General features: G+C 42.1%; 1 protein-coding gene across 3 annotated transcripts in view; it reads right to left on the bottom strand.

Annotated features, from left to right (window-relative positions):
- ADGRE3 (adhesion G protein-coupled receptor E3) overlaps nucleotides 1-24,107 on the bottom strand; it is a 31,833-nt gene extending 7,726 nt beyond the window's left edge. The window contains exons 1-14 of one of the 3 annotated variants that reach the window (XM_044443142.1): nucleotides 24,044-24,107; nucleotides 22,953-22,988; nucleotides 21,204-21,335; nucleotides 19,185-19,325; nucleotides 16,363-16,503; nucleotides 15,296-15,345; nucleotides 12,977-13,063; nucleotides 9,914-10,097; nucleotides 8,031-8,150; nucleotides 7,025-7,215; nucleotides 6,372-6,542; nucleotides 4,918-5,112; nucleotides 3,142-3,377; nucleotides 1,698-1,764 (exon numbers count right to left, since the gene is read on the bottom strand). In XM_044443142.1, the coding sequence (XP_044299077.1) occupies nucleotides 1,698-1,764; nucleotides 3,142-3,377; nucleotides 4,918-5,112; nucleotides 6,372-6,542; nucleotides 7,025-7,215; nucleotides 8,031-8,150; nucleotides 9,914-10,097; nucleotides 12,977-13,063; nucleotides 15,296-15,345; nucleotides 16,363-16,503; nucleotides 19,185-19,325; nucleotides 21,204-21,335; nucleotides 22,953-22,988; nucleotides 24,044-24,074 (1,782 nt within the window). In that variant the 5' untranslated portion in view covers nucleotides 24,075-24,107. Of the gene's footprint in view, nucleotides 1-1,697; nucleotides 1,765-3,141; nucleotides 3,378-4,917; nucleotides 5,113-6,371; nucleotides 6,543-7,024; nucleotides 7,216-8,030; nucleotides 8,151-9,913; nucleotides 10,098-12,976; nucleotides 13,064-15,295; nucleotides 15,346-16,362; nucleotides 16,504-19,184; nucleotides 19,326-21,203; nucleotides 21,336-22,952; nucleotides 22,989-24,043 lie in introns of those variants that run through there. The other 2 variants (XM_044443151.1, XM_044443159.1) reach the window with 2 other exon arrangements.
- Between the last annotated feature and the right edge of the window lie 452 nt (nucleotides 24,108-24,559).

The raw sequence follows: 24,559 nt of genomic DNA, 5'->3' as shown, positions 1-24,559 counted from the left end.
GACCATGCCTGGGCCCTATCCCTCCAGGGGGGCTTCTGAAAATGAGCATGCCTCTTTCCTGCACACTGCCCTCTTCCACTGACAACATGATATGTGCCTGTCTCGTCCGTGTCTGAGACATTCCTCTGTTCCAAGCCCCCTACCAGCAACTGTACATCTTGGTTATTCCCAGGGACTGCCTGCCCGCCCACCTTGGAAGTCTGGCCTTGAGATGGGCATTTCTGCTTCTCCCCTCTCAATGCCTGGAAAAGGCCCACATGCCAACCCGCCCCATGCCTCTTCCTCTGCCTCTGATTCTTCTTCTGGAAACCATCCATCAGCCTTTGAGAACATGTGCCCAAACCAGCCATCTTTCTCACTCCCAGCAGCAATATTCTTGGTTCTTAAAATGGTTCAGTTTGTTTGTGGTTGATGTGGATTAATCATCATGTAGAAAGCTGAAAATTAGCCTTACAAATTTCTCACCCTTATCAGTGTAATAAAAAGGAAATCTTGTCCAAGATGGGTAAAAAGATGGATATTTGCTCCAAAGCAAGTATAAAACAGACTAGATCAAGGGTGAGAAACTTTATTTATTGACCTATCAATCAATTAATTAACCTATTAACCTTTATTATTTAATCTATTAAAGTGAGACTGAGACCTGGGGGTCCTGAGAGACTTGAATTGTCTGCCACTATTTTAGGATTAGGTGGAACTCCAGTTTTGAAGTAAAAGCAAACAAAGTGAGTGTCAGATCCAACAGCTTTGGAAGTTAGCTTCTATCCCTCACTTGTATAGAAATTAGGATCCATACTCTACTGGATTAGTGAATGGATCCCAAATTCCATTTCAGCCAGGACTCCACAAGAATTTTAAAAATTGCCTCTAAATCCAGAAGGGCCTTTTGTTTTATTTTAACACAGGACTGGGGAACCTTTAAGCAGGTGGGATCTATTTCACTTTCAACACAACTCCATGGTGCTCCAATTAGCACAAAATGTTGATTGAGAAAGCCAGAAACAGATTTACAGAACAGGCTGCCTCTGAACACATCCTTAATACATTAGTCTGTGTTCAATACTGGATCTGGGATTACAGGCAAATCCTTTCCCAAGATTTCTTGATTAATTTAGGAAGAAAATACTGAAATTTTTGCTTATTTCAATATTGCTATATCTTTAGGCTCCAGAAATTACTGCTGATGTATTAAAATAGACCTTGATTGATCTTCTGCTTGTCCTGGGTTTAATAGATGCATTGCTAGGGGGTTTTCAGCAAACCCAGGGCATTCTGCCCAACCCAAAGTGCCTGCTATCTCCTCTCCTTCCACTCCACCCCTGTAAGATTCTAACTTTGAGTAGGAGACATTGACGCTTATGACATTTAGAGAGGATATTGCAACGTTTTCCTGTTATGCCTTTTAAACAACTGTTGCTTCTGAAGGCATTCTTCTAGCCTGCCAATTGTGAAAGGTAATCACCTTTAAGAAGATGAGCAGGGCCCAACAACTGACTAGTTGATTTTACTGGGGTTTATATTAGTGTCTTGCTTTTCTTTCATTTCCTGTTCCGGACTAGATTGCTTAAAAGCCGCCCCAAGTCTTCGGCAAATGGGGCAGCATAAAAATGTTTTAATAAATAAATAAACAAACAAATAAATAAATAAAATCCATTCATTTTGTTGTTCTTACAGAATGAGAACTGATCATTACTCACCACAATTATGGCACAGACAGGTCCTAGAAAGCTCCAGTTAAAACCCTTTTCTGGACTAAGCCAGCAACTAAGGTGAAAGAAAGAAAGAAATACAGTCCACAGAAATTTAGGAAAGTTCACATATCCCACAGTATCACTTACACTGAATACGTCCAGCATATGTGCTGATGTAAGCCAGCATTATGTTTTCATTCAGATTATAGGAAGAACTCACATGAAAAACTGGGAAAGGAATCCCTAGCCTAAATATAGATTAACATGAAACGTGACATCTGAAGTCTTGATGAAGACCAATCTGTAGGTTTTGGAACAGGTTAATATTTCATATCCGTAGCAGAACTTATCAGAACTAGAAAGTAGCCCATGGCCAACTAACAGGATGTTTTGAAGTAGACTTTGAAAGCACTAGAGTAGTCAAAGATTGTGGGAGACTGAATTTTGAATACAGGTTAATGGATGGAAGAAAGTAGACTTAATATTGATGGCAAGCACAATCTGCATACAAATTAATCGATTTTTATGTATAGTCTGTTCCTATCTTTCTCTAGCATTGACCTGTAAATTAGCCTTTGACACCTTAGTATTAATTTAGCCGCAAGGGCCCATTATCTTTACATTATTTTAGAGCCCAGAACTTAATTAAACATGTTGGATGAACAGTGATATGACAAGTCTGATCATTATAGCTCTTTAGACCTCAGAAAAGAAATGCAACAGAGGGAATATGCTTGATTATTAAGATTTCGACTTGATGGCCCTGCTCACTTCCATTGTGCAGCATTACTTCCACAGTGCCTTCCTGTAACTTGCTCACCCACCCATGAGGGTCCGAGTCCCATGGATGAATATCAACTGATCATTTGGGAATTAATGTGGAAAAAGAACCTTTATGGTTTTGATTGTAGCATCTTTGCACATGGACAGCTGCAATCTGATCTGAATAGGGGTTTATGTGGCTTATGTTCCACATGCTCTTCATATATTTTAAACCATCAATTGGCAAACTTTGGGGGATGTAGGCACATTTGGAAAGTTGAGAAACTGTCCAGGATATCACCACAAATTGGCTGCCATGGGAGGTGTGACAAAGAACAACCTGCTCCAAAGACTGAGTGCAAGGCAGAAGTGGACTTTGAGCTTTAATATGGGGCCAACAGTAGGTTTCTGTAGGCTCTGAAATCACAGTTTCAGTACCATCAAAACCCTATCTGGTAGCAATCTCAGGTGATGGTAAGAATATCTCTTTTGCTTTTAAAGTGGGTGGGTAGAGCACCTTGCTAGGCACCAAGTAAAGTCTCTGGGGTGCTTTGATTTTTGCAGATACTAGATAACCTATTGTTGATAGATATTCTAGTTTAATGGCATTTTAAGAGAGATCTGTTCAGTGTTTGGTGTTAAATTTCTCTTTCTCATTGCAAAAATGTCCAATATAATTAGCACTTACTGAAAAGAAGTCCCATAAGCACTAGGATTAATTGCTGCAGAAATGGCCACTATCATGGCAGGAATCCCATAGCCAAAAACATACATGGATATCTTGATACTCTTGCTGGTACCGCTGTAATTTGCAACTTTCAGATTCCTGATAATGAGGTAGAGATTCACACCCTCCAAGAACATCCACACAAAACAGGCCAGAAAGAGGTAGTGCAGTGCTCCGGCTATCACCGAGCAAAGGACCTGGATCAGAAATAAAAAAAGCCATGCGCTGGTCAATGTTTGTCACTTGCATTTCTTTTCACTTTGAATAAGCAAAGTTAACTTTGAATAAGAATCAGAAAGGGGCTGTGAGTGGCTACTAGAATGCAACCAAAGAGCACTAGAATAGAAAAATTCGACACACCATCTAGGCTCATCAACAAGGAGAAACCAGGGCAGGGTAACCCCACTTACATTTCAGATTAAGAAACCATGTAAATTGTAATCACAATGAAATCAGATTAGGCTTTCCTGCTCCTGCCCTTTCAGTACTATCAGAAAAAGGTATAATGGCTGGGATCCCTCTAAGTTATATCAAGTTCCTTGCCATTTCTATTCTCCATTCAATATGGACATAACAATATAATGTGCTCATTGTACTTAATACACATTAATAGTAGATTGATACAGAGTGGGGGGAATGTATCATTATCACATATGCCTAAGAATTTTCTGTCATCATGAGTCAACAACTCAGTGCTTAGTTGGAAAAAGGAGATTCCCGACAACAAAAATAAAAAAAATATACAGCATAAGGAACTCTGTACTAGTAAACTATCACTGGATCAGGCAAGCAGCACTGCTTTAACTTACTTCTTTAAGAACAAAGCCTTTAAACTGGCCATGACCTAGTTGGAAGGTCAAGTTAGACTCAGTTCCAGGTATGCTCAATTAACCAAAATCAGGTATGTCCATATAAGATATGAAACAACAAAAGTACTGCGGGTAGCCAGACAAAGAGACTTCAGTGTGGGTGTAAGGTAGAATGATCCTACTTATTATTTATTTAAAACTTTTTAGACAAAGTCTTGGGACTGTTTAACAGTAAGACAAAAAATAAAACAAAACACAGCATCCTAATCAATTTCTGACATTAAAATAACAGTCAAAACTTAAAATATTGGGAAAATTAAAAAGTTTTTGCCTGGTCGCCAAAAATAATAAAGTGATACGCCACACTTTATTCCACTTTATTGTGGGGAGTGTATTCCACAGTCAGGGCGTCACCACAGAGAAGGCCATTCTCCAGGTTACCACCCTCCTAATCTCCTTCAAGGAGGGCTCCCTCCACTCCAGATCTTACGGGGTGGGCAGGCATAAATGGAAGGAGACTTAAACTACATGTAAATCCTTATCACATGGAATAAATTGAGTAGGGTTACAAAAGAGAAGAAAGAGATTAGGGCAAAAATTGGTCTCGCTGATGACACTGAGTTCAAGCCAAAAATAAGAAAGAACTAAGCCTAACTCTTATAGGAAGCTTAATTAGACTTAGGGAGCATAATTGGTCCTGAACTCTCTGGTGAGCAGAGTATCACATACCAGCTTCCAGGACACATTTTATTTATTTTATTTATTAAAACATTTCTATGTCGCCCCATTTGCCGAAGCCTCGGGGCGGCTCACAACATAAAATAAAATACAAAAATAACAAAATAAAAATAACAATATAAAATAAATAACAATATAAAAGAAGTCACCCTGGCCAGATATAAAAGAAGTCGCCCTGACATAAAAATACCTTGTTGTGTGTTTTGTCTGATCCAACTATGAAGAAGAGGTCAGCAAAGAAGAGGCACAAGCTGAGCTGTAGGTGGATGAATGTGCTTTTGTTCTGGCTGGAGGGGCAGAGGAGAAATGTGACAATAGTCAGGAAGAGGCAGAAGAGTGAGATGCTCAATCCAATGTAGCCAAGGATGATGAGGATCAGATCTCCCTAGAAAACAAGACAGTTGTTCTCAGGTACAAGATGGTCTTTTGAGAAGCAAGTTATTTTTACGTTTGCTCTAGCTGAGGAACACATTCTCAGCTGCTCTAAAGTTTCCTCAGTCCACTAGCTTGAATGGTGCTGGTCAAAGATAGAACGCTAACACCTTGCCAAAATGTTAAAATATAACTTTTATATTTATGTATGTAATAAAACAGTGCCAGTATCACTATCAAGTCTTTTCATTGATATCATCACACATGGCTTCTGAATGATAGTTTACCCCTTTTTTGCTAGTATTATTAATATATTCATCTCTGTAGAGCCTTATTGACACCAGATGTCCTCTCAAGTGAAAATCATACTGAATGTGCAGATTCTACTCCAAGAGTCATATCTGAGAATGTTTTTCAGCCAAAATGGATCTGGTATGAATAACATCATATTTCATGATCTCACCCACCCACCCATCCACCCACCCAGCCACACACTGACTACATTGAATAGAATTGAACAGAATTTCCTTTATTTATTTATTTATTTATTTATTTATTTATTAAAACATTTTTATGCCGCCCCATTCGCCGAAGCCTCGGGGCGGCTTACAACAGTAGTTAAATAATTATAATTAAAAATTTAAACATTAAAATAAAATACATACAATATAAAATGAGCCGCCCTGGCCAGATAAAATTCAATAATATTAACATTTAAAATGCTGCTTAAATAAAAAGGTCTTCGCCTGGCACCGAAAAACAAATAACGATGGCGCCAGGCAGACCTCTCTGGGGAGCGCGTTCCATAACTTAGGCGCCACCGCTGAGAAAGCCCTCCTCCGAGTACCCACCCTCCTAATTTCTTTCACGGAGGGTTCCCGGAGAAGGTCCTCTTCCGCCGATCTCAGGGGGCAGCTGGGCATATATGGATGTAAGCGCTCCTTTGACCCACTGATACTTAATGAATCTTGAGAGACTGAATTTTTTTCAGTACTGTATATACTACATTCCATAGAAAGAGTCTTACCCATTAATGATTGCAAAAGATATTTGCAGCATTTCACTGAGTGCTCTGTGACTATATTTCTCCACTAGTAACTTCATTGTGAAATCAGTATTGGTTTGAGAACTGCAGGGCAAACCCATGGATATTCAATTTGAATTTAGTGAAATAATAATAATAATAATAATAATAATAATAATAATAGGTTCAGGATCCCTTGCTGCATGCAAGAACAAACTGAAACACTTTCAGAACTAATTCTCACGTACCTTTACAGGTGTGACGGCCATCAGCATAGCAAAGCTGGGCAGGAACTGACAGCTACATGTTGAATGAGTACCATTAGAATGGAGACACTGGCAGCCTTCCTGGGACCAGGCACCACCCCCGCCTGCAGAGTTCCAGTGGACACAAATCATCTTTTCCTGGGCAATGTGATTCTGCCAAGAAGCAAAAGGGCTAAATGGAGGTGCTTAGAGTATCCACGTATGCTTTCCTCTAGTACATACACAAGGACGGTTCTCCATAACCTAGAGCCCTCTGGATGTTTAGAACCACAACTCCCAACATTCCTTGACATGTTGTCTGGAGCTGATGGGAGTTGAAATCCAAAACACTTGGAAGGCAGATGATAGGGAAAGACTGCCCTTAAGGCTACTGAATAAAATGAACAGGCAACCCATGAGATATATGGAAAAGGAAGTGTGTATATAGGCATATATAGAGATATGCACACGTGATAGCCTATTCAGCTATCACTCTGGCAGGTGGGGAGGATGGCTTGGACATAGGCAGGCAGTTCAGCTGAAAACTAGACCGAACTTTAAGTTTTCTTTCCTATCCTGGTTTTCTATCATGTCTTAAGGTAGACAGAAAAAATACGACATTTCACGGATCTCCTCCATAGACTTTATTTACACACCTCAGTGTGACGGAGAGTGAGGTTGACTGGGCTGGAAATATTCTTCCTGGAGCTGCTGGTGGCAGTGCTTACCACCCTGGAGTTTACACGACCACCTTTCAGTGTTTCATTGCCAAGCAGAGTAGCATTCTTCTGGAAACTCAGGAGTGATTCCAGCCCATTGTATGATATAAAAGCCACAGCAAGAGGGCCTTCAAGAAGCAGAAGGAAGATCAGCAACAGAACCTCTGTATTGTGATAACATTGCCCATACAGCGTAGGTCATCCTCTGCCAACATGTCACCCTCCAATTGCATTGGACTGTCATCCATGGCAACTCCCGCCATTCCCTAGCCAAGATGGGGACCAAATTGAGGCAGACTGTTATAGGTCCATACATTTACTTGTCCTTGCTAAAATAGGTGCCACAAGATGGAAAACATCTCATCCCTTGGGCTCTATCCTACATATGTACTTCTTCTCCTGTCCCCCGTGCATTTTTCTTGCATGTTTCAAACATACACATACACAGCTCAGCACATTGTTTGTGCAGTCATTGCATGTTCTGATCTGTGTGGACTTTGACCTTCGTTTGCATCCAAATCTGTGTCCCATCTGCAATGTGTGAATCTTGAGCAAAACTGGACTGACACAAATTTCGCATAGAAGCAAGTGGAGTAGAAGCATCTTTGGCAACTGCTCTTTGCATGACTTCTCCAGGCTGGCTGAATTAAAGGGGAACCAAAGTGATAAGCACACTTTCTGTCTGGTGCGATTGTTGCAGTCACCACAAAACATGTACATTCAGACAGGTCTGTTTTGGAAACTATTTTCATGGATTGAGGACATCTATTCCTTGAAAAGATTTTTCCCTACCTGCATGGCAGGCAACAATGAAAGCAGAGTTACACTTGAGGAATCCAGTCCTTGTAAATTCAGATATGAACTTACTATAATTGCATCTTCTAGGCAACAACTACTAATATTATTTTACTTCTTTAAAAAAATAGAGTATGGAAAAGCCTACCTTTGCTGGTCCCATCAAAGATGGCTCTGGTATCAATGGCCATTTGGTCTTCTTGGACTTCTAGTCTGAATGTTTCATTTTTTGAAATAAATGTTTCATTGATGATATTTGTTTGGATTGCTAAAACAAGCAAAAGAAGAGACTTAGGTTCTTGGATACATATAGGAATGCTAATAATAAGGGGTTTTTTTTAAACAAGTTGCTGGGTTTCTCCCATAATAAATGTGCAGGCTTTACTCATTTCTTCTGAAGGAGCCAAACAGCTTTCCTCAAGAGACATATTTCTTCAGCATTCGTAACTTGTGAGAAGTCACCAAGAACACACAATTTCTCCCCGGCCAGTGATAATAGGGGGTGTGAAATTTTACTTACTTGGCCACAAGGCAGTATCCAACACTGCCTGGACCCTGGTGGGATCCACCATAAGCACAGAGAATCTAGTGGTCCCTAAACCCCTGGAAACAAGCCCAAACTCTTGTAGGGCAGGTCAGCAGAGTTTGCAGACAGGAGCGCCCTTGACTGATGCCGTTCTGGAAAAGGACATTTTGGTTTGACTCCAGGATAGTCTTAAGAAATGCTTGTTTCCTGTTGCACTGGCAGTTCATCCCATGTGGTCAACAGACAGCAGCTGGCCCACCATGCTGGGTCTCCTCTCCCAGTATTTAAGCAATGCAATAAAATACCAAGAAAGGAATGCGGGAATCTACAGTAGACATTTTTACCAGCAGCATAATGGCTGACTCACCGCCATGCCACAGGTGACTCAGTTCAAACCATCCTCTTTGCACTATTTCTGCTATTATATCCTAGCTTTCTTTCTCTTGGGAATGTCAGCACAAGAAAGAGGGTGTACTTACTCTTGGAAACTGCTTTTGGGTGATAGAGTAGGGGTACTGATGCTACTGGCTTTTTCCCGTAGGAGACAAAGCACCCCATCTTCCCTTCCCCTTCCCCTCCCCATTCCCCTTTCCTCTTTTTGGCGAGGGAGCAGGTAGATCTCCCATTTTAAAGAAAATCTTGCTCACTAACTCTTTCACCCTTGTGCATAGGTAATGGATGAAGGGAATGGGTGAAAAGTCTTTTGCACCTGACCAATCATGAGCAGTGGGAATCTCTCTGTGGTCACTTACAGCTCTGTAAGCTATTGTGTCTACAGCCATGAAAAGAGCAGGCTGAAACTGGTCCAGCTTCAACCATGGCACTGGACAGGCCACAAGTAATTTTCTTTGCAAACTGACTCTCAAAGAGAGTCTGTCACTGGGAAACTATTCATGACCAGAAACAGCTCTGCTGTGCAGTAATGAACAGGCACAAAGTGGGTAGAAAACTGCCCAAGGTTACAGATTTATTCCCGTAGTGTCAGATTTTTCTTAAGGGTTCTACCAGTTGTGCTGTTGCCTTTTGGTTAGCCTTGCCCTCAGTCATAAACCTAATGTATTTGCATCAGAGGAAACATCTAGGAGTCTATTTATGAAACTGAATTCTACCCCAAGATCCAGCATTCTATCATCAAAGAAGTATCAGTGCTAAGGCGTTTGGGTCTCAATAGATTAATCCACTTCCAGAGTTTTACTCTTCTGAACTAATAGAATCCCACACTGGCGAGTTCATTGGCCAGCAGAATCTGAGCATTTTCTATGCAAGGCTTTCTCTGTGAAAAAGGTGTCAAGGCAATTTCTGATTGTCCAGCCCAGCATTGAACAAGGGTAATGTGTGGCCTACCATATGCATAACTTTCACAACAAAATTGAAAGGTGACAGATGTGAGAAAAGAAAGAAGAAACACAACACAACCATGGGATTTTGCCAGCAACAAATACAGGCAAAGAAATAATTTGTCTCTTGGCTTTCCAGAAGGTAAAATGAAAGTCCTCTTTCCTTACCTAAAAGGTTATTAACCACAGTTTCTGGTTGTCTCTCTGGAGATTCAAGAGCTAAGTTTACTGCAGTTGAGCCTAGTTTTTGTAGAATCACGTTCACACTTGATACACGATTCACATTTACTGTGATGTTCTGGAGGGAATTGTTGACCAAATGGTTCTCAAAGGAGACTGTTACGGTCTGCAGCTTTAAAAAAAATACACTGAGTTCAGAACCCTCTAAAATCTTGCTGGACTGTTTACAAGCATTTCACTAAAAGAGGCATTCTCAGAATATGCATAGCAGGAGTGGACAGGCTTAAGACTTGTTGGATCTACTTAGTTTTTCCTTGAGGTCCACCAACTGGTGCCAGTTACAAAAGTGGCTCAGGAAGGTGGATACAGAACTACAGAACAAGCGGTACTTTGAAATACTCAGCCCAGTAATCTGTGTTCAGTACTAGAACTGAGAGTGACACAGAGATAGCTTTGCACACAAATGTAGTCCAGTTTTTCTCCAAATTTTCTTACCAAGTTTAGGAGGAAAAACTTTGTTTTTAAATACTGGGATTTGGAAACCCTTGCAGGTCTACTGAAAATTGCCTGGCTTTTCCCTGGAGATCTATCAGTAGATTCTGGTCTACTTTCTGTATATTCTAGCACAAATAGTAGACTTCAGCATGGTCATCACTTGTGCATGTGTGTATAGATAGAAATAGGAGTTACTTATAGCTTGGTCTTTGGGTCATTTCCCATGTTTTGTGCATAAAATGCTAACTATCACAAGTATAAAACTTAATTTTGCCTATCAAAAGAAGCTAATGCTTGACAAAATTTAAAAGTGAACAACAGGCTCTAACAACATATCAGCTTCAAAGGTTTTTTTAAAAATTACTTCCACTACCATTCTCCATCCCATTCTCCAATGCAGAAACAGCTCTTTTCAGGTTTAACAAATCCCCCTCCCTTATTTTGTATCTCTTATACACATTCCAAGTTGACCAATGCTACCATGCAGTCATTTGAAAGAGGTTAGGTGCTACAGCTGAGCGGCAGGGTACCAGAGACTGAGCTGTCCCTTTTCACCCCCAACTCCAGACTCAAGCCCAGCACCCCTGTGGATGCAAGAAGAGAAGGACTGCTAATGAGCAATCCCGCTCTGCTGGCCGTGGCAAGAGCACTGGGTGAGAACATGGATGACAGAGGCCAAGACAGGTAGCTTTTGGCTTCTCTCTTTCTGCTTCTCTTGGTGCTCCTGAAATGATGTACTGGAGGATAAACAAGCCGGAAGGCACAGGGGCATTTTATCCACACTGTGCAGATAAATTTCCCAGGGACATTAACATATGTCCCTGGAAAGCCATCCCATTGCATGTGCTGATAGTATTTCTTTAAAATAAAAATCAGGGTTTTTAAGGACTTATACATCTCCCCGTTTTTTTTGCTCATATATGTCAAGAATGTAGAAGATGCTGCATGGCATGGAATCAAGGGGTGGTGGTGGTAGCAATGAGGAAGAACCTAGTCAATTGCATGTTACTGAAGTCAATTACAATTGCATGCTACTACATGGCCATCTAAAGGCCTCCAAAACCCACTTGCATAGGACCATTAAGGGTGCAACTGCTTGCATGTGTACACTGAAGAAAGTCCTGCGATTCCTAGCATGCCCCAGCCAGCATGCTGGAAGCTGCAAACGTTTTTTCTGCTTCAGCATGCATTGGATTGCACCCTACACCGAGTCTCACATTACCAGAGAGGGAAAATTAGCTAATCACTGGGTTCCTGGGAAAAGTTTCCAGTGGCAAATGAAGGCAAGATTTCTGCCTGAAACCCTGGACCAATCGAAGTAAAATGTCCCAGCGATCCCTGGGAGATGCAAACAATTTGTACTTACAAATGAACTGCCATAAAGTGAGCTTTGATTATGGGCAGTATAGAATTGTAATAATACTTGTTAAAATACAGCAGGAAATAATTGTCATTATAGAGAGAGGAGAAGTTAAAGGGGAGAGAGGGAGGCCTCCAAAGCAGGCCTTCCTGCCCTGCCCATCTGGGGAGGGAAATCTCTCTGGCATTTCCTTGCTGAAAAGAGGAGATGCTGGAGAGTTGGGGGGGGGGGGTGGCTTAGAGCTATTTGTGGGTTTTCCACTTTCATGGGGACCCTGCACTCCTGACCCCTGCAAATGTGGAGGACCAACTATCCGTGATTTGACTTACATACAAATTTGACTTAAAGACGAATTTCCATTTTCTCAGGAACAGAACTCATTCATAACTCAGGGGCTGCCTGTCCTGAGCTAGAATGAACGAAAATCCCGTTGTAAAGCAACTACCTCTGCAGCTGAAAATGGCCTGGGACACCTCATTGAAACTGAATGAACTGTTTGAAACCCTGATTCCTCATGTCATGTGAACCCACCATTTTGTTCTTGACCCACCCTAACAATCCATGGATTGCACTGGGGTCACTTTGACCCATCATGTGATCCAAACCCATATGACACAACCCATCATGGGTCAACCTGAACTGCTTACAAGCCACTCTTGCCAAGCAGGTACCAGGGAGACTGACATTGTCAGACGCCACAGAACTGCTTTAGTGGCTGCTGGGATGACTGGTGGAGGCATCTCCCACTTCCTGCCGCTGCGGTGCCTTCTGGGTGCACTTTTTGTCAGTTAAAAAAATTCTCCTCAAAGTTTTTTGGGGGGTGTTGCTTGAGACTATGTCTTATTAGACTCATCAGGTCTGTGTCCTTTTTGACACATGCACACACATGCATGTGCAACATTGCCACAGATTTGTTTCCTCTTGACAGCCAGCCAGTGTTCATGAACCCGTCTGACAGTTCTGAGCGGTCCCTCCAAAACGCCCAGTGTACCTTGGAGGGTCTGCCCACAGATGGTCTATCTCGCCACTAGTTCTAAAATTTGTAATGGCTTATAAGTGGCTGTGCACAGCTCGTATAGCAAACATGCCCGCCCCGCCCCGCCCCCCCCGCCCCCCCATATCAGGACAGCCCAGAGGCTTTGTAGGAGAGAGAAGCTGTGGTCAAATGCTCTTCCACAATTTTCAGGAAGTCTTACCTTTAAAGAAACATTGTGCAATCTGACATTTTCACAGACAGATTGTAATTTGTGGGAAAGGGGCGCCAGAATGGAGCAGTAGCCACCCTACAAGAAGAGAAGAAAGGGATCCTGTGTCTGTTTCTGGCAGAGATCAGCTGGGAAAAGGAAACTGCACTGTTGTCAAAATTGGCACTGGATAAGCTGGGTGGAAGTCTGATACTGTTGCATGCAGGAACAGAAATTCATAATACAGTCACTGAAGGATTAAATCACAGTTGGGAAGATCCTGGTGCATATACCCACTCAGCTAAAACATTCACCTGGCAAGCTTAGGCAGTTAATTTCTCTCAAATTCAGTGTGAGGATCAAATGGAGGTGAGGAGAACTGCAAAGGCCAGCTTGGAGAGGAGGTAAGATACTGATGCAATTCACACAAAAACAAATCTAGTACAGCAACATTTCTGCAAGCATTCTAATCTGGCCAGTACTCTTCCAGATCTAAACATTTCTGGGGCAGTAGGATCATTTGTTTTTGTTTCTAGGAATGTGGTTTAGGGCAGGGATCTCAACAGAGCCCTTAAACCTCATTTCACTTGTTGCTCTCTTCAACCCACCTTGCTATTTATGTACCCCATCTCTGTTGACTAACTAGCCCACATTAGGCAAATCCTCTACAGAAGCTCTTGTAGTGACACCCACAGCAATTTCTTAAATTCCCATAGCCTGGAAGATAACAGGGCAGCCAACGCCAGAGGATGGACTATAAATCTTCATATAAATTAAAACGTAGATCCAGTGGAATACAAGCAGAAAGTGGGAGCTACAAATGTATGGAGGACTCCAGATAGCAAAAGGAGACATGGCAAACCTTCTAGCCCTTTGCTCATTTAGAATTAAGAAAGGAGCTGTCATTCTCTAAGTTTTATTTCCCACACATCAAAGTCCTCTGCTTCTGTTTCCCTTCTCAAAACTACCCAGTTCCTATTCCCAGTCCTCAACTTTCTTTCCAACAAGCCTTCATACAGACAGGATTTCTCCCAACCCTGTTACTATAGGCAAACTCTCCAGAAGCCTGTTTCCAGTTCCAGGGCATGTCCTGGAAGATTCAAAAGGGGGAAAAGATCTTGTACACAGTACTTTCCTCTAAGCCCTGACTACCTGCGGTGCCCCACTTCTTAACGCCCTTCATGTTCACAAGCAAGTGGCCTCCCAGAACATGCATGCTGCAGAGATTTCATTTTTAATCGAAGGGCCGAGTCACCATCTGTGTTCTCACTTTCCTCTCAACTTTCCTTCTTTTAATATCTTAGTTCACAAAATTTATTCTGCCCAATCCACTCTTTTTTTGAAAATAACTTTACAGCAGAGGGGTAGAAGGTCTTTTTAGTCCTTAACGCTCAACTTTGACTGATGTAGTTTATTTAAAAGAAAGGGACTGGCTGGAGCATTAACCAAGCACTTTGGTTGTCCACATTCCTCCATCTCTCAATTTTTCCCAGTTTCAGTGGGCTTGGAGAAGAAAAGAGAACTTCCTTATAGCAAAAGCACCTACCTTTCATTCAGTACTTAGACTTTGGGGGACGGAGGTTTAGAGGAAAAAAGCTTATCATTTGCATTCTGAAAATGCAACATTAAATTTAAAAGAAGAAACTTTCTTTCAATGCTACATAATATTAAGGAAGGAGCAGATGGAGGGCAGAGGATCGTTCAGATTTCCGGCTCTGAAGTTGGAAGCAACACTCTGACCATGGTGCTCCAATAACCCTGCAAAATTTTCTTTGCCTGACCCTTGAATATATATACTCAGTGGGAAATGAGTCAATTCAGTTCTTTTGCCTAGATTGGAGTTGATCCTGCTCATGCAGCAGGTCATTGGTATATTCTACCTTGGATTCAATGAGATAACAGACTGTTCTGAAAGCAGGTCCATCCTTTTCCACAGGTACAAGTGGATTCTCGAAGAGTTTGGGCTAAGAGCAATGATCTCATCAGAACTAGTGGAGCAGTCCCACCTCTGAAATATTTTGGAAAGGGCATCTGGAAGCCTTTCCTGTCTCACTTCTGTTTGCCACAACAGGCATGTAGAGTGCAAAGTGAAAAGTCGAAAAGCTGCTGCTGTGGGCAGGGCTCTGAAAAGCACGCCTATCTTAGCTAAATCCAGACTATTGAAGAAGAATGACTATCCATATCTGGTCATGCTACTGTCCAAATGAAATGCCCGTAATATTGCTAAGTATCATTCACTGCAATAGGAGGTACCATATCAGCCATTTCCTGTGCCTTACTCTGGGATAACAATACATGTACGCACGCACACATGTTGCACAACACACTTACTGATTTTGTTGCATTGAGGCACTCAGTTTCTTGACAGCGTTGAGGGATTTCTAGGAAGAAAAGACATAATGCAAATATGTAAGTGCAAGGAAAATTTTCCATGTAAAACTAAGAGAAGTCTGTCCGTAACAGGATAGATAGAACTGCATAGAAAGGTTGGTTGCATTAATATAGTTTTAGCCAAAGTTCAAGGATGTGGGATGTAGCTCTGCCAATGCTGTATCAGCATGTTGTCCTGGGGCCTAGATGTGTTTAGACTTCTCACTACCCAGTGGATCCAGTCTTAGTCACATCACAGAAACCCACTGAAATCAACAGGACTTCAGTCTGCATCCAACCCATCACCTTTAGCATGTTTCATTCGGTGCTTCACAAAACATGTCTAGGTTCCTGCCTTGCAAGTGTGTTTAGCATTTCAGCCTCAATTATGGATGTGCAGAACCAGTTTAGTACAGAGGTCAGAATAAAGCTTTGGTCTCTCTGGGATGGATGGAATACCAGTCCAGATTCTAACATCAAGATGAACTCTTCCACAGAAAAACAGAGGCAATTACTGTGTTGTTTCTTACTTGTATCCACCATGCTTAGTGTTCTCTAGATTTTCCCTGTATACTCTTTAATACCTTTGAAGAAGAAAATGTTAGGTGCAGAAGCACGAGCAGCCCTGCTGCATCCAAGTGTTTCAGCAGTCATCTCATACTCTGCGTTCAGAGAGCTTCAGCTGCTGTTCTAGGCTGCTTCACCACCTTCCCATCAACAGAATTAGACTTTCACTCATAGATTGTAGAGGTGGTGAACCTGTGCCCCTTCAGATATTATTAGAATCCAACTGCTATCAACCCTACCCTGCATGGCCAATGTTTGGGGATGGTGGGAAATGTCCAACAAAACTGGAAGTCCATTCAGTGTAATGATATGTTTCCCATCTATGTGGTACATCTGAAAACCAGGTTGAGTTTTGACAAAATATACACAGCAATACAGCATTAGCAATGGTTGAACTTTCCACCCTGCAATTTAGCTCAAGAAGATGCAGTTTCAAAGGAGTGGAGAACAAATACACTCACTCTCGCAATGATGCCCATCAGGCTGGATTGTCACCCTGTACCCTTCGTGGCAGGTACAGAGGTATGTTCCATAATAAACTTGAGTACATGCTTTATGTGGTTTATTTATGCCGCTGCCACCAGAACCTTCATTGCTCAGACCTGTGAAAGGAGCAAAAAAAATTCAGCTCAAGCACAAATCTTACAACTTGCAACTGTGCTCTCCACCCAGGCCCAGTCAGCAGGGAGGAAACAGATGGTCTCTGGAAGACATAAAAAACATGGGTCCTCGCTATCATTTAGGGCCTATAAGAGTCTTCAGACTTTCAGATCTAAAGGTAGAGACAGAGGTTTGAGCTTGGAGTTGGGCAGTTGCACTTTGACACCCTCTCCACTCCCCACCCAGTGTGGTGTTAGGACAACTCTTAAAGGGCACAGCTCAGTTCACATTACTGCTCACAACCTCACATTTCCTGTTTGGGTTGGAGGATGCAGAAGCAGTGCCAGGACATGACTCAGCCCGGACCTTGTGGAGCATCAGCCTGGGTCACCAGCTGCTTGGTCCTTCCTCTGCCTTCACTTATTGATGCATGGGTGTGTATGCATGAGGGCGGATACGTGTCTGTCTCATGTGTGCATCTAGAGGGGCATGTGCATGCCAGTGGTGGGCATGATCCTGCCAATAACTGGAGCCAATTCCGCCTTTGAGCAAAATCGATTCTCTACCCCCAATTTCTAAGTAGCTTATAGGTACAACTGCAGCGCTGGCGCAGCATCAGAAAGTGGCAATCAATCGTTCTGAACCACTCTGTGTAAGTACCACAGTACCACTCTGTAGTTTCTGGCCTGGAGCATGGGGTTATAGACGCTAAGGAAACAGACATGACCTAAAACATGCATGTGAACAAATATACTAAGCCTTTTCCAAGTCAAGCCAGGTTTGCTCTCAAGCACCTGGTCATACAGGTAAGAAGCAATTCCTGCTAAGTATCAGTTTTAAGGTCCCATGGAGCAAGCCTAATTTATACAATAATTCTTCCTTGTGCATATTCCTAGGTGATATCAGAGATCTCCAGATACAGATGCCGGATGTGTTTGCTCATCCCACTAACCCACTAGGCTTGTGATGAAGCACTGCAGAATCCACCCCTCTAGTGTTTGTGGACTTCCTCTTGTGCTTAGCCCTTGGAAAGCAAACCAAACCGAGGTGAAGTCTGCAAATACTTGCAAACCAAAGGCCATGCAACTGACAACTGTCTTCCACATCATGTGCAGCAGCACAAGGATTGCTGCAAATGGCATGAAAGAAGGAGCCAACAAACAAGGATCAATTCCTGCCAGCCACACTGTGAATGCTGGGCATGCTCATCAGCAACTTGGACTTGGGGCCATGACAAAGTGGTCTGGAGTCAGGGTACCAAGCCCAGGAAATCCACTGAATCCCCTTGCTCAGGACAGATACCTGGTCCTCCCTAGGACCCACGATGACTATAAGCCAGGGTGTAAGGGGGTGACTTTCATTTCTATACCACCCAAAACCAAACCTTTCTGGGCTGGTCCCAATAATCATAAACACAGGTACAGCAGTAAAAAGGGATGACAATAAAAATACAAATACAATAAAACACACTATAGTGAAATGGATTGAGGAGCTTACAAAATATTCTTACATATTATTAGATGCAAATGTCAATTTCAAATGGATACTTGGCTATTTAGCCATTTGGCCCATATATAATTGCTAGAAAGTTATGGGCATTTCACTGAAATCCATATACATATATTAAAATGGATAAAATAGTAATAAAGCATCTCCAGGTGCCTGCAGCCGCCACAGCGGAAATGCTTTGTGGGCCCCGTGTTGGGAACCTCTGCTTTGGAGCTGTTCTGAAATAGAATTGGTTCTCCACCCCGGCACAGAGCATTTAGCAAAGCCTACTGCCATTACCCAGCACTAGAAACGCTCCCTCTTTCCTAGATTGTGCACTCCTTCTTCAGCACATGACCGACACACATTGATGGAACACTATAAAAAGTGATGCAGTGAGAGAAATAATCACAGCATGATTTGTTACATTTGGCTCCATTGTTATTGTTATTGTCTGAACAAAAACTCATGTAGGGTGACTATAGCATCGGCACTTACTTATGAGTACACTGAACTGTAGCCTAAATGTGTTTAGACTTCTCAGTTCTTATTGGGTTGATCTAAATTTAGTCATGATAAAAGAGAATATCAATAGGATTGAAGTTAGCCATGACTAATTTTTCTCATTGATTTCAATGGGTCTACTCTGTCTAAGAATGCATGTATCTAGTCCATGGCTTTTAACATGAAATTGAAAAGACATATTAGATGGTTTACATAGAAGTAGTTATTTTTGTTGGCAAAATTTGAAGTTAACTTCCCCAATAGTTAAGGCATTTATTTAGACTTGTAAGTGTACTGAAATTGGAGGGATCTGCAGCAAAATGCTTACTCAGAATTTCGCTCCATTTCATTCTGTGTAGCTTCCTCCTTCCTAAATGTGTTTAGCATTTTAGCTTCACTCATGAATGCAAAAAAAAAAAAAAAAAACAGATTTATGTGCCAAGGCAAGAATATGCTTTTCATTTTTCTGTGCTAGAAAGAATGCAGTCTGGATTCTAATTTCAAGAAGCAATCTTTTGTAGAAAACCAAATTCAATTAAACTCTACTATATTTCTTATCTGTCCCTGTCCAGTTGAGCTTTGACAAAGTGCACGTGGCTGTACGACATTAATAGAGGCTGAAAAATCGCATTTCCGTACTACAATTTAGTTCAAGATTTAACTTAAAGGAACTATAAATGAATACACTTACTGCCACAATAGAGTCCACAAGATCGCGACATCACTGTGTATCCTATCTTACATGTACAGGTTTTTACATGTTGACAATCAGCATTGGGACTACAGTTTTCAGCACAGTCACTATGGTAAAAACTTTTGCTTACATTCAGTCCTGGGAAAGTAAACAGGGCATTTCAGTAACCAAAAAACCCCCAAAGCCCAAAACCCCAACAACACCTCATACTACATCAAACAACATGTGCTTGTGCTCTTCATCCAGAAACATGCAGTAGAGAAGAAATGGAGGTCCCTAGGTAGCTGAAGAAGAAGAGATTTAAAACACCAATGCATTCTTGATTTGCTGTAAAACAACTAATTATTACAGTGTCTTCTAGAGAGCCAAGAGAAATGAACTAGTTACAGAATACTTGCAAACTCTCGTATCTTTGCATGATTCCACCTGAACCAGTGAGGCCAGGAATGCCACCATCATTGTTGGGAGCAGGCCCCACACTTCTTGATTAGCAGGCATCATGTGGGGGCATTGGGGTCAGCCGGACCAGCAACACCCAGTAGGGGCCAGTTTTGTTAGTGGACTGTGCCTGTGCCTGACAGTCAAAGTCATGTGGTTGCATAAGGTTGATTTAGCCATCCCTTGCCTCCTGGGTGACCCAGAATGACTTCCAGTATTGGAATAGGAGGAAGATATTGATAATGGTTAAAGAAGCTAGACTCCCATTCCTCACTCAGATTGGAGTACTTAACTTCATATCTGTCCCAGATTACTCTAAATGGTGCTTCCAAGGTATATTTACCCTATTTGGCTTAAATATTTGGCATATTGATTGCAAGTACCTGAGCTACCAGCTTGAAACCTGGCTTTGGTCTTCATCAAATCATAGGTTTGGAAGGGGCCCAGCAAGCCATCAGGTTCGACCGCCTGCTCAATGCAGAATTCAAGTCACCCATCCAGATTTCAGCCAGGCCCAACCCTGTTTAGCTTCCAAAATTAGGCAGGATCAGGCATTTCAGGTTATACAGAAGCTTGCTTAGCCCATGCCAAACGATGAGTTTAATAGAAGAAACTTTGTGCAGATGATTCTGTAACAATCAGGTGGATGCTAGTTCTCAACTCATGCACAGCTCCAGACAAATGAGGTTTAGCCTGAAAAGTGTAGAGCACACAACCCTCTCCAAGGCACTAACAGTGCGCATAGAGCTTTTCAACATAAGGCATTTATTGTGCACATCTGATCCTCCATTATTATCCTGTGGTTCAATGCTCAAGGATTTGTGGCATTGTTCCCCCAGTTTTTTATGCAGACAACATATCAGCCGTAAATGTGTTCAATTTGCTGGAGGATGATGGAAATTGCAATCCAACACATCAGGAAAATAGCAGGCAGGTAGAGGCTGATATAAGGTGTTCAGACTTAAACTGATATTGGAAAGATAAGCAAAGTAACTCTATGGGTGTTTGTTCAATAGCAGGACCCATTACATTCAGTGAAGTTTTCTCTTTCATAAGCATGTTTAAGAGTTTCAGTTCCATCATTAATGTGCAAAATTAGATTTGGGTGCAAAGTCTAGAATAATCCTTTCATCCATCCTAAATGGAATGCAAACTGGATTCTAAGGTTGCCCTTTGATATCTAAGACAAGAAGGTGTTGGGTGAAGAAGCTTGAGCAGCCCTGCCACATCCAAGTGTTTCAGCAGTCATCTCACAACCTGCTTTCACAGAGCTTCAGCTGCCATCCTAGGTTGCTTCACCACCTTCCCACCAACAGAATTAGAATTATATCTTTAGGTTGCAGGGGTGGCCCACCTGTGATCCTCCAGATGTTATTGGACTCCAACTTCCATCAACCTCATCCAGCACAGCTAATGGTATATTGGTATGTTTGCTTTCTATGTGGTGTATTTGAAAGCCCTGCTGAGTTTTAACAAAATGCACCTAGCAGTTCAGCATTAGCTATGACTGGAAATCACATTCTCTACAATTTAGCTCTAGAAGATGAGTGCAGTTTAAAGGAGAGGAGAAACACTCACTCTCACAACGGAGATCATATGAATGCACCACGCCAACGTCTCCTTGACACTCACAGTTGGATACGGAATCATGAATAGCAGTAGAATTACAGTTTTTGCTTTCATTTCTTCCAGGGTCACTGTAACACTCTTCTGAAGGAAAGAAGGAAAGAAAAAGCATATTTCAATGACAAAATTTCAGCTCAAACAAAAGTGAATAAAAGTGACTGTGCTCCATCCAGGGCCAGTCAGGAAACAGGAAACAGATGTTTTTAGAAAGCTGTAGGTGACCGGAAATACTTAAACCACAAATGAGTTCTTTATTTGCTGTACAAGGACGCCAATAGGAAAGTGTGAGGAATCTATTTTGGGGATGAGAACCAATCAGGTTTCTTGGGTTCAGCTTCCCAGACTCTGGCCAACCTTCTCACAGCCATGAGTTCAACTTCCCAGCAAACACACTAAGCATTCGTGCAGACACCACCCAGGAGTCAAGCTTGCGTGAACGCTGCGCAGGCAGCACCCATTTCCAACACATGTGACCTGCAGCCTTTGTTTACGTTGCACATGCTGTGGAAGTAGGTTGCTGGTGGTGCAGAGTTTCATGAGTTTTTACAGAATTCCTTTCAGCTTGGCTTGTTTCCTAAGCGAGGACGGAACACAAGACGAACCCTGATGAGCAGAAAAGGGCAGGAGTTCCAAAGAGATCATCACAAGCCTAAGTACTAACCAGTACACCTGCTTCTAGAAAGAAAAGAGAAATGAGCAGACTGTGTAATATAATTCAGATTATCGGAATCTTATCTTTGCTTGATTCTGTCTGAATCGCGTGAGCTTGGTGGCCAGTGATGTGGGACAAAAGGTGGTCAGTGAACACCAGTGTGAAGAGGTTCACTACGTGAGGCATTTATTGTGTATTCATTGTGCATTCTGAGCTTCTGTATAGCCTGAAGTGCCTGATCCTAATCTTGCAAGCTAAGCACAGTCAGGCCAGGTTGAGATCTGGATGGATGACTTGAGTCTGGCATTAGGCCCTTTCCAGCTGTATGATTCTATGATCACTCACTTGCTTAAAGCTGCAGAACATTTCCTTATCAGAACCTCTCTTATGTTTTCCAGCAGTTTCTTGAGGGTTTTAGATCAAGAAAAGTCTAGTATTAAATTCTAGATCACCAGAAATGGTAATGCAAGTCTCATGAAAAGTCGCAAATCCTCAATAACACACCATAAGTTTGGTTACCAGAACATACAGAGGCAGAGAAATAAAAACCCCTGTGCAGGGGACATGGTTTCTCTCCATCTATGAAAACAGAAATCCAATAAAGCAGCAGGTTAAATCCTTCCTCTAAAGAAGAGCAATTGTGGGGTCTAGTCCCCACACTGTTATATTAGCAGACATGACAAGATGGCATTGGGCTTGGACCAGCCTGCCACAACCTGTATGGGCCAGTGGCATTGGTGCACCATGCCTGCGTTGGTGGTGCTGGTCGGTCAGAAGCCATGCTTCAATTTGAAATTGATTCATCTGTCCCTTGTCAACAATGCCATAAATGAGTTCAAGTGAGCTCTGCACAGTGCAGGGATGGTCAAGCTTCCCAGACAGAATGTTCAGATGGATGGCTCCTTTTAAGAATGTAAAGGAGTCATGCGGGATTATAGGAAAGAGACAGCATGGCTGAAAACAGACTTTGGCTGCAAAGAAAATGAGCTGGCATAGAGGAGATCCTATCCCATCCCCACCCCACTTCACAAAAGATAAAAAGTTTGTACCTGTTCCAGTTACGATGACTACAAGAAATCCAAGGCCTAGGAAAATAATGACACAGAATGATGTTAAAAATCAACTCTCTGCTGTGATATACTCCCTTATTATTTTAAATGCATATTTCCAAGGCAGACAATGCTGGGAACTAAGCAAAAAGACCTCCAAAGATGCTATTTCTACCAAAAGGAGTATCTTTGAAATAGCACGTTCACCCCTTTGGCTTTGGGCTGAAATATTCTTACACCCTGGCTGTTCTGCGCTGGAGTTGGATTCACTGCTTTTCTCTATTTGTCCATTAGTATTAACAATATTCGTAACCATCATTACAAAACACCTGCATCTGTCACTTCCACTGGAGACCAGGTGAGATAAATGGCATCCAGAGTACATTATTGTGTCACAACAAACATAATTAGATACGAAATGAAAGTTTCCAAATAGGCCAATCTGAATGAGCACTATCTTAAAAGCATTCACATGGGTTTCCCATGTGCATGGGAATGTTTCCTGCCTTCTTAGAAATAAATAGTTTTCCAAACAGTGTTCAGTCCCTGCACTTGCCCCACCATGATCTGCCAAAGGCAAGTTATGTGTGGTTTTCGGGGATCAGAATGCATTAAGGGAATGCATCAGTTTTGCCCACCCCAAAACTCATACCTGACTTTCATATGAAAAATTAGAAGCCACTGTAATCAGAACAAACACATTCTAAAGACATACTGTAACTATTTGCCTGCAACATCTTCTGCATCAGATTGCACTGCCTTTTACCATTTGCTTTAGTTTTATTATTTACTGCCCCCTGCAACATCCTCTGGAACTGAGGTGTGGACTTCTCACTTCAGTCTTCCTACATAGGACACAGAAAACTGTGATAAAAGGTTGGACTGTCTGTCCACCTAGGTCAGTATTGTCCACTGCAGCTGACAGTGACCATCCAGGGTCTCAGCCAGCAGAGGGGTTTCTTGACATTTCCTACCTGATCCCTTTAATCTGGAAACACCAGGGGTTGAGCTAAGAACCACAAACATTCAGTGCATAGGCTCCAAGGTCTCTGAGCTACCTTGCATGGTTAGCCTAGACATTTCCTACTCACCCAGAATAAGGCAGCCGAGCATGTTGTTCATTGTCCTGTCTACACGGAACGAATGATAGTCAAAGCAAAGAGTCAAAGCATAAAGGAACTAAAGATGCTTAGAGCAGCTTCTTGGAACATGACATGGCAATATGCTACACTTCCCATAATCTGAGGCAGATAAAACATTCCCCAGCAGAGTGTGGCCTTCTTATGCACCCCTGCCCTTGCACGCATATGAATCACTGGTCCCTCCAGCACACTGTGGTCTATTATAACCAGCAGTCACCTTCCAAAGCAGCTTCCATAGGCAGCTAATCTTTCCAACATGCCTGTTTATGAGATCTTTTAATCGGGCATGCTGAGGATGAAACCCAGGCCTTTATGCATGCAAAGTGGGCACCCCACCAGAAAGCAATGGAAATTACTCCTCTCAACTACAACATTTCAGATGCAGATTTCAATTATGTTTCAGTTTTGAGACAAAAGCAGAAGTAACCATACTCAGTCATTAATATTACATACATCATTACAGGA

Source organism: Varanus komodoensis, unplaced genomic scaffold (genome assembly GCF_004798865.1).
Source record: "Varanus komodoensis strain SLA01 unplaced genomic scaffold, ASM479886v1 scaffold1, whole genome shotgun sequence".
In the NCBI taxonomy this organism is placed as follows: Eukaryota; Metazoa; Chordata; class Lepidosauria; order Squamata; family Varanidae; genus Varanus; species Varanus komodoensis.
Note: the sequence above shows the minus strand (reverse complement) of the source record. Positions and strands in the feature narration are given on the sequence as shown.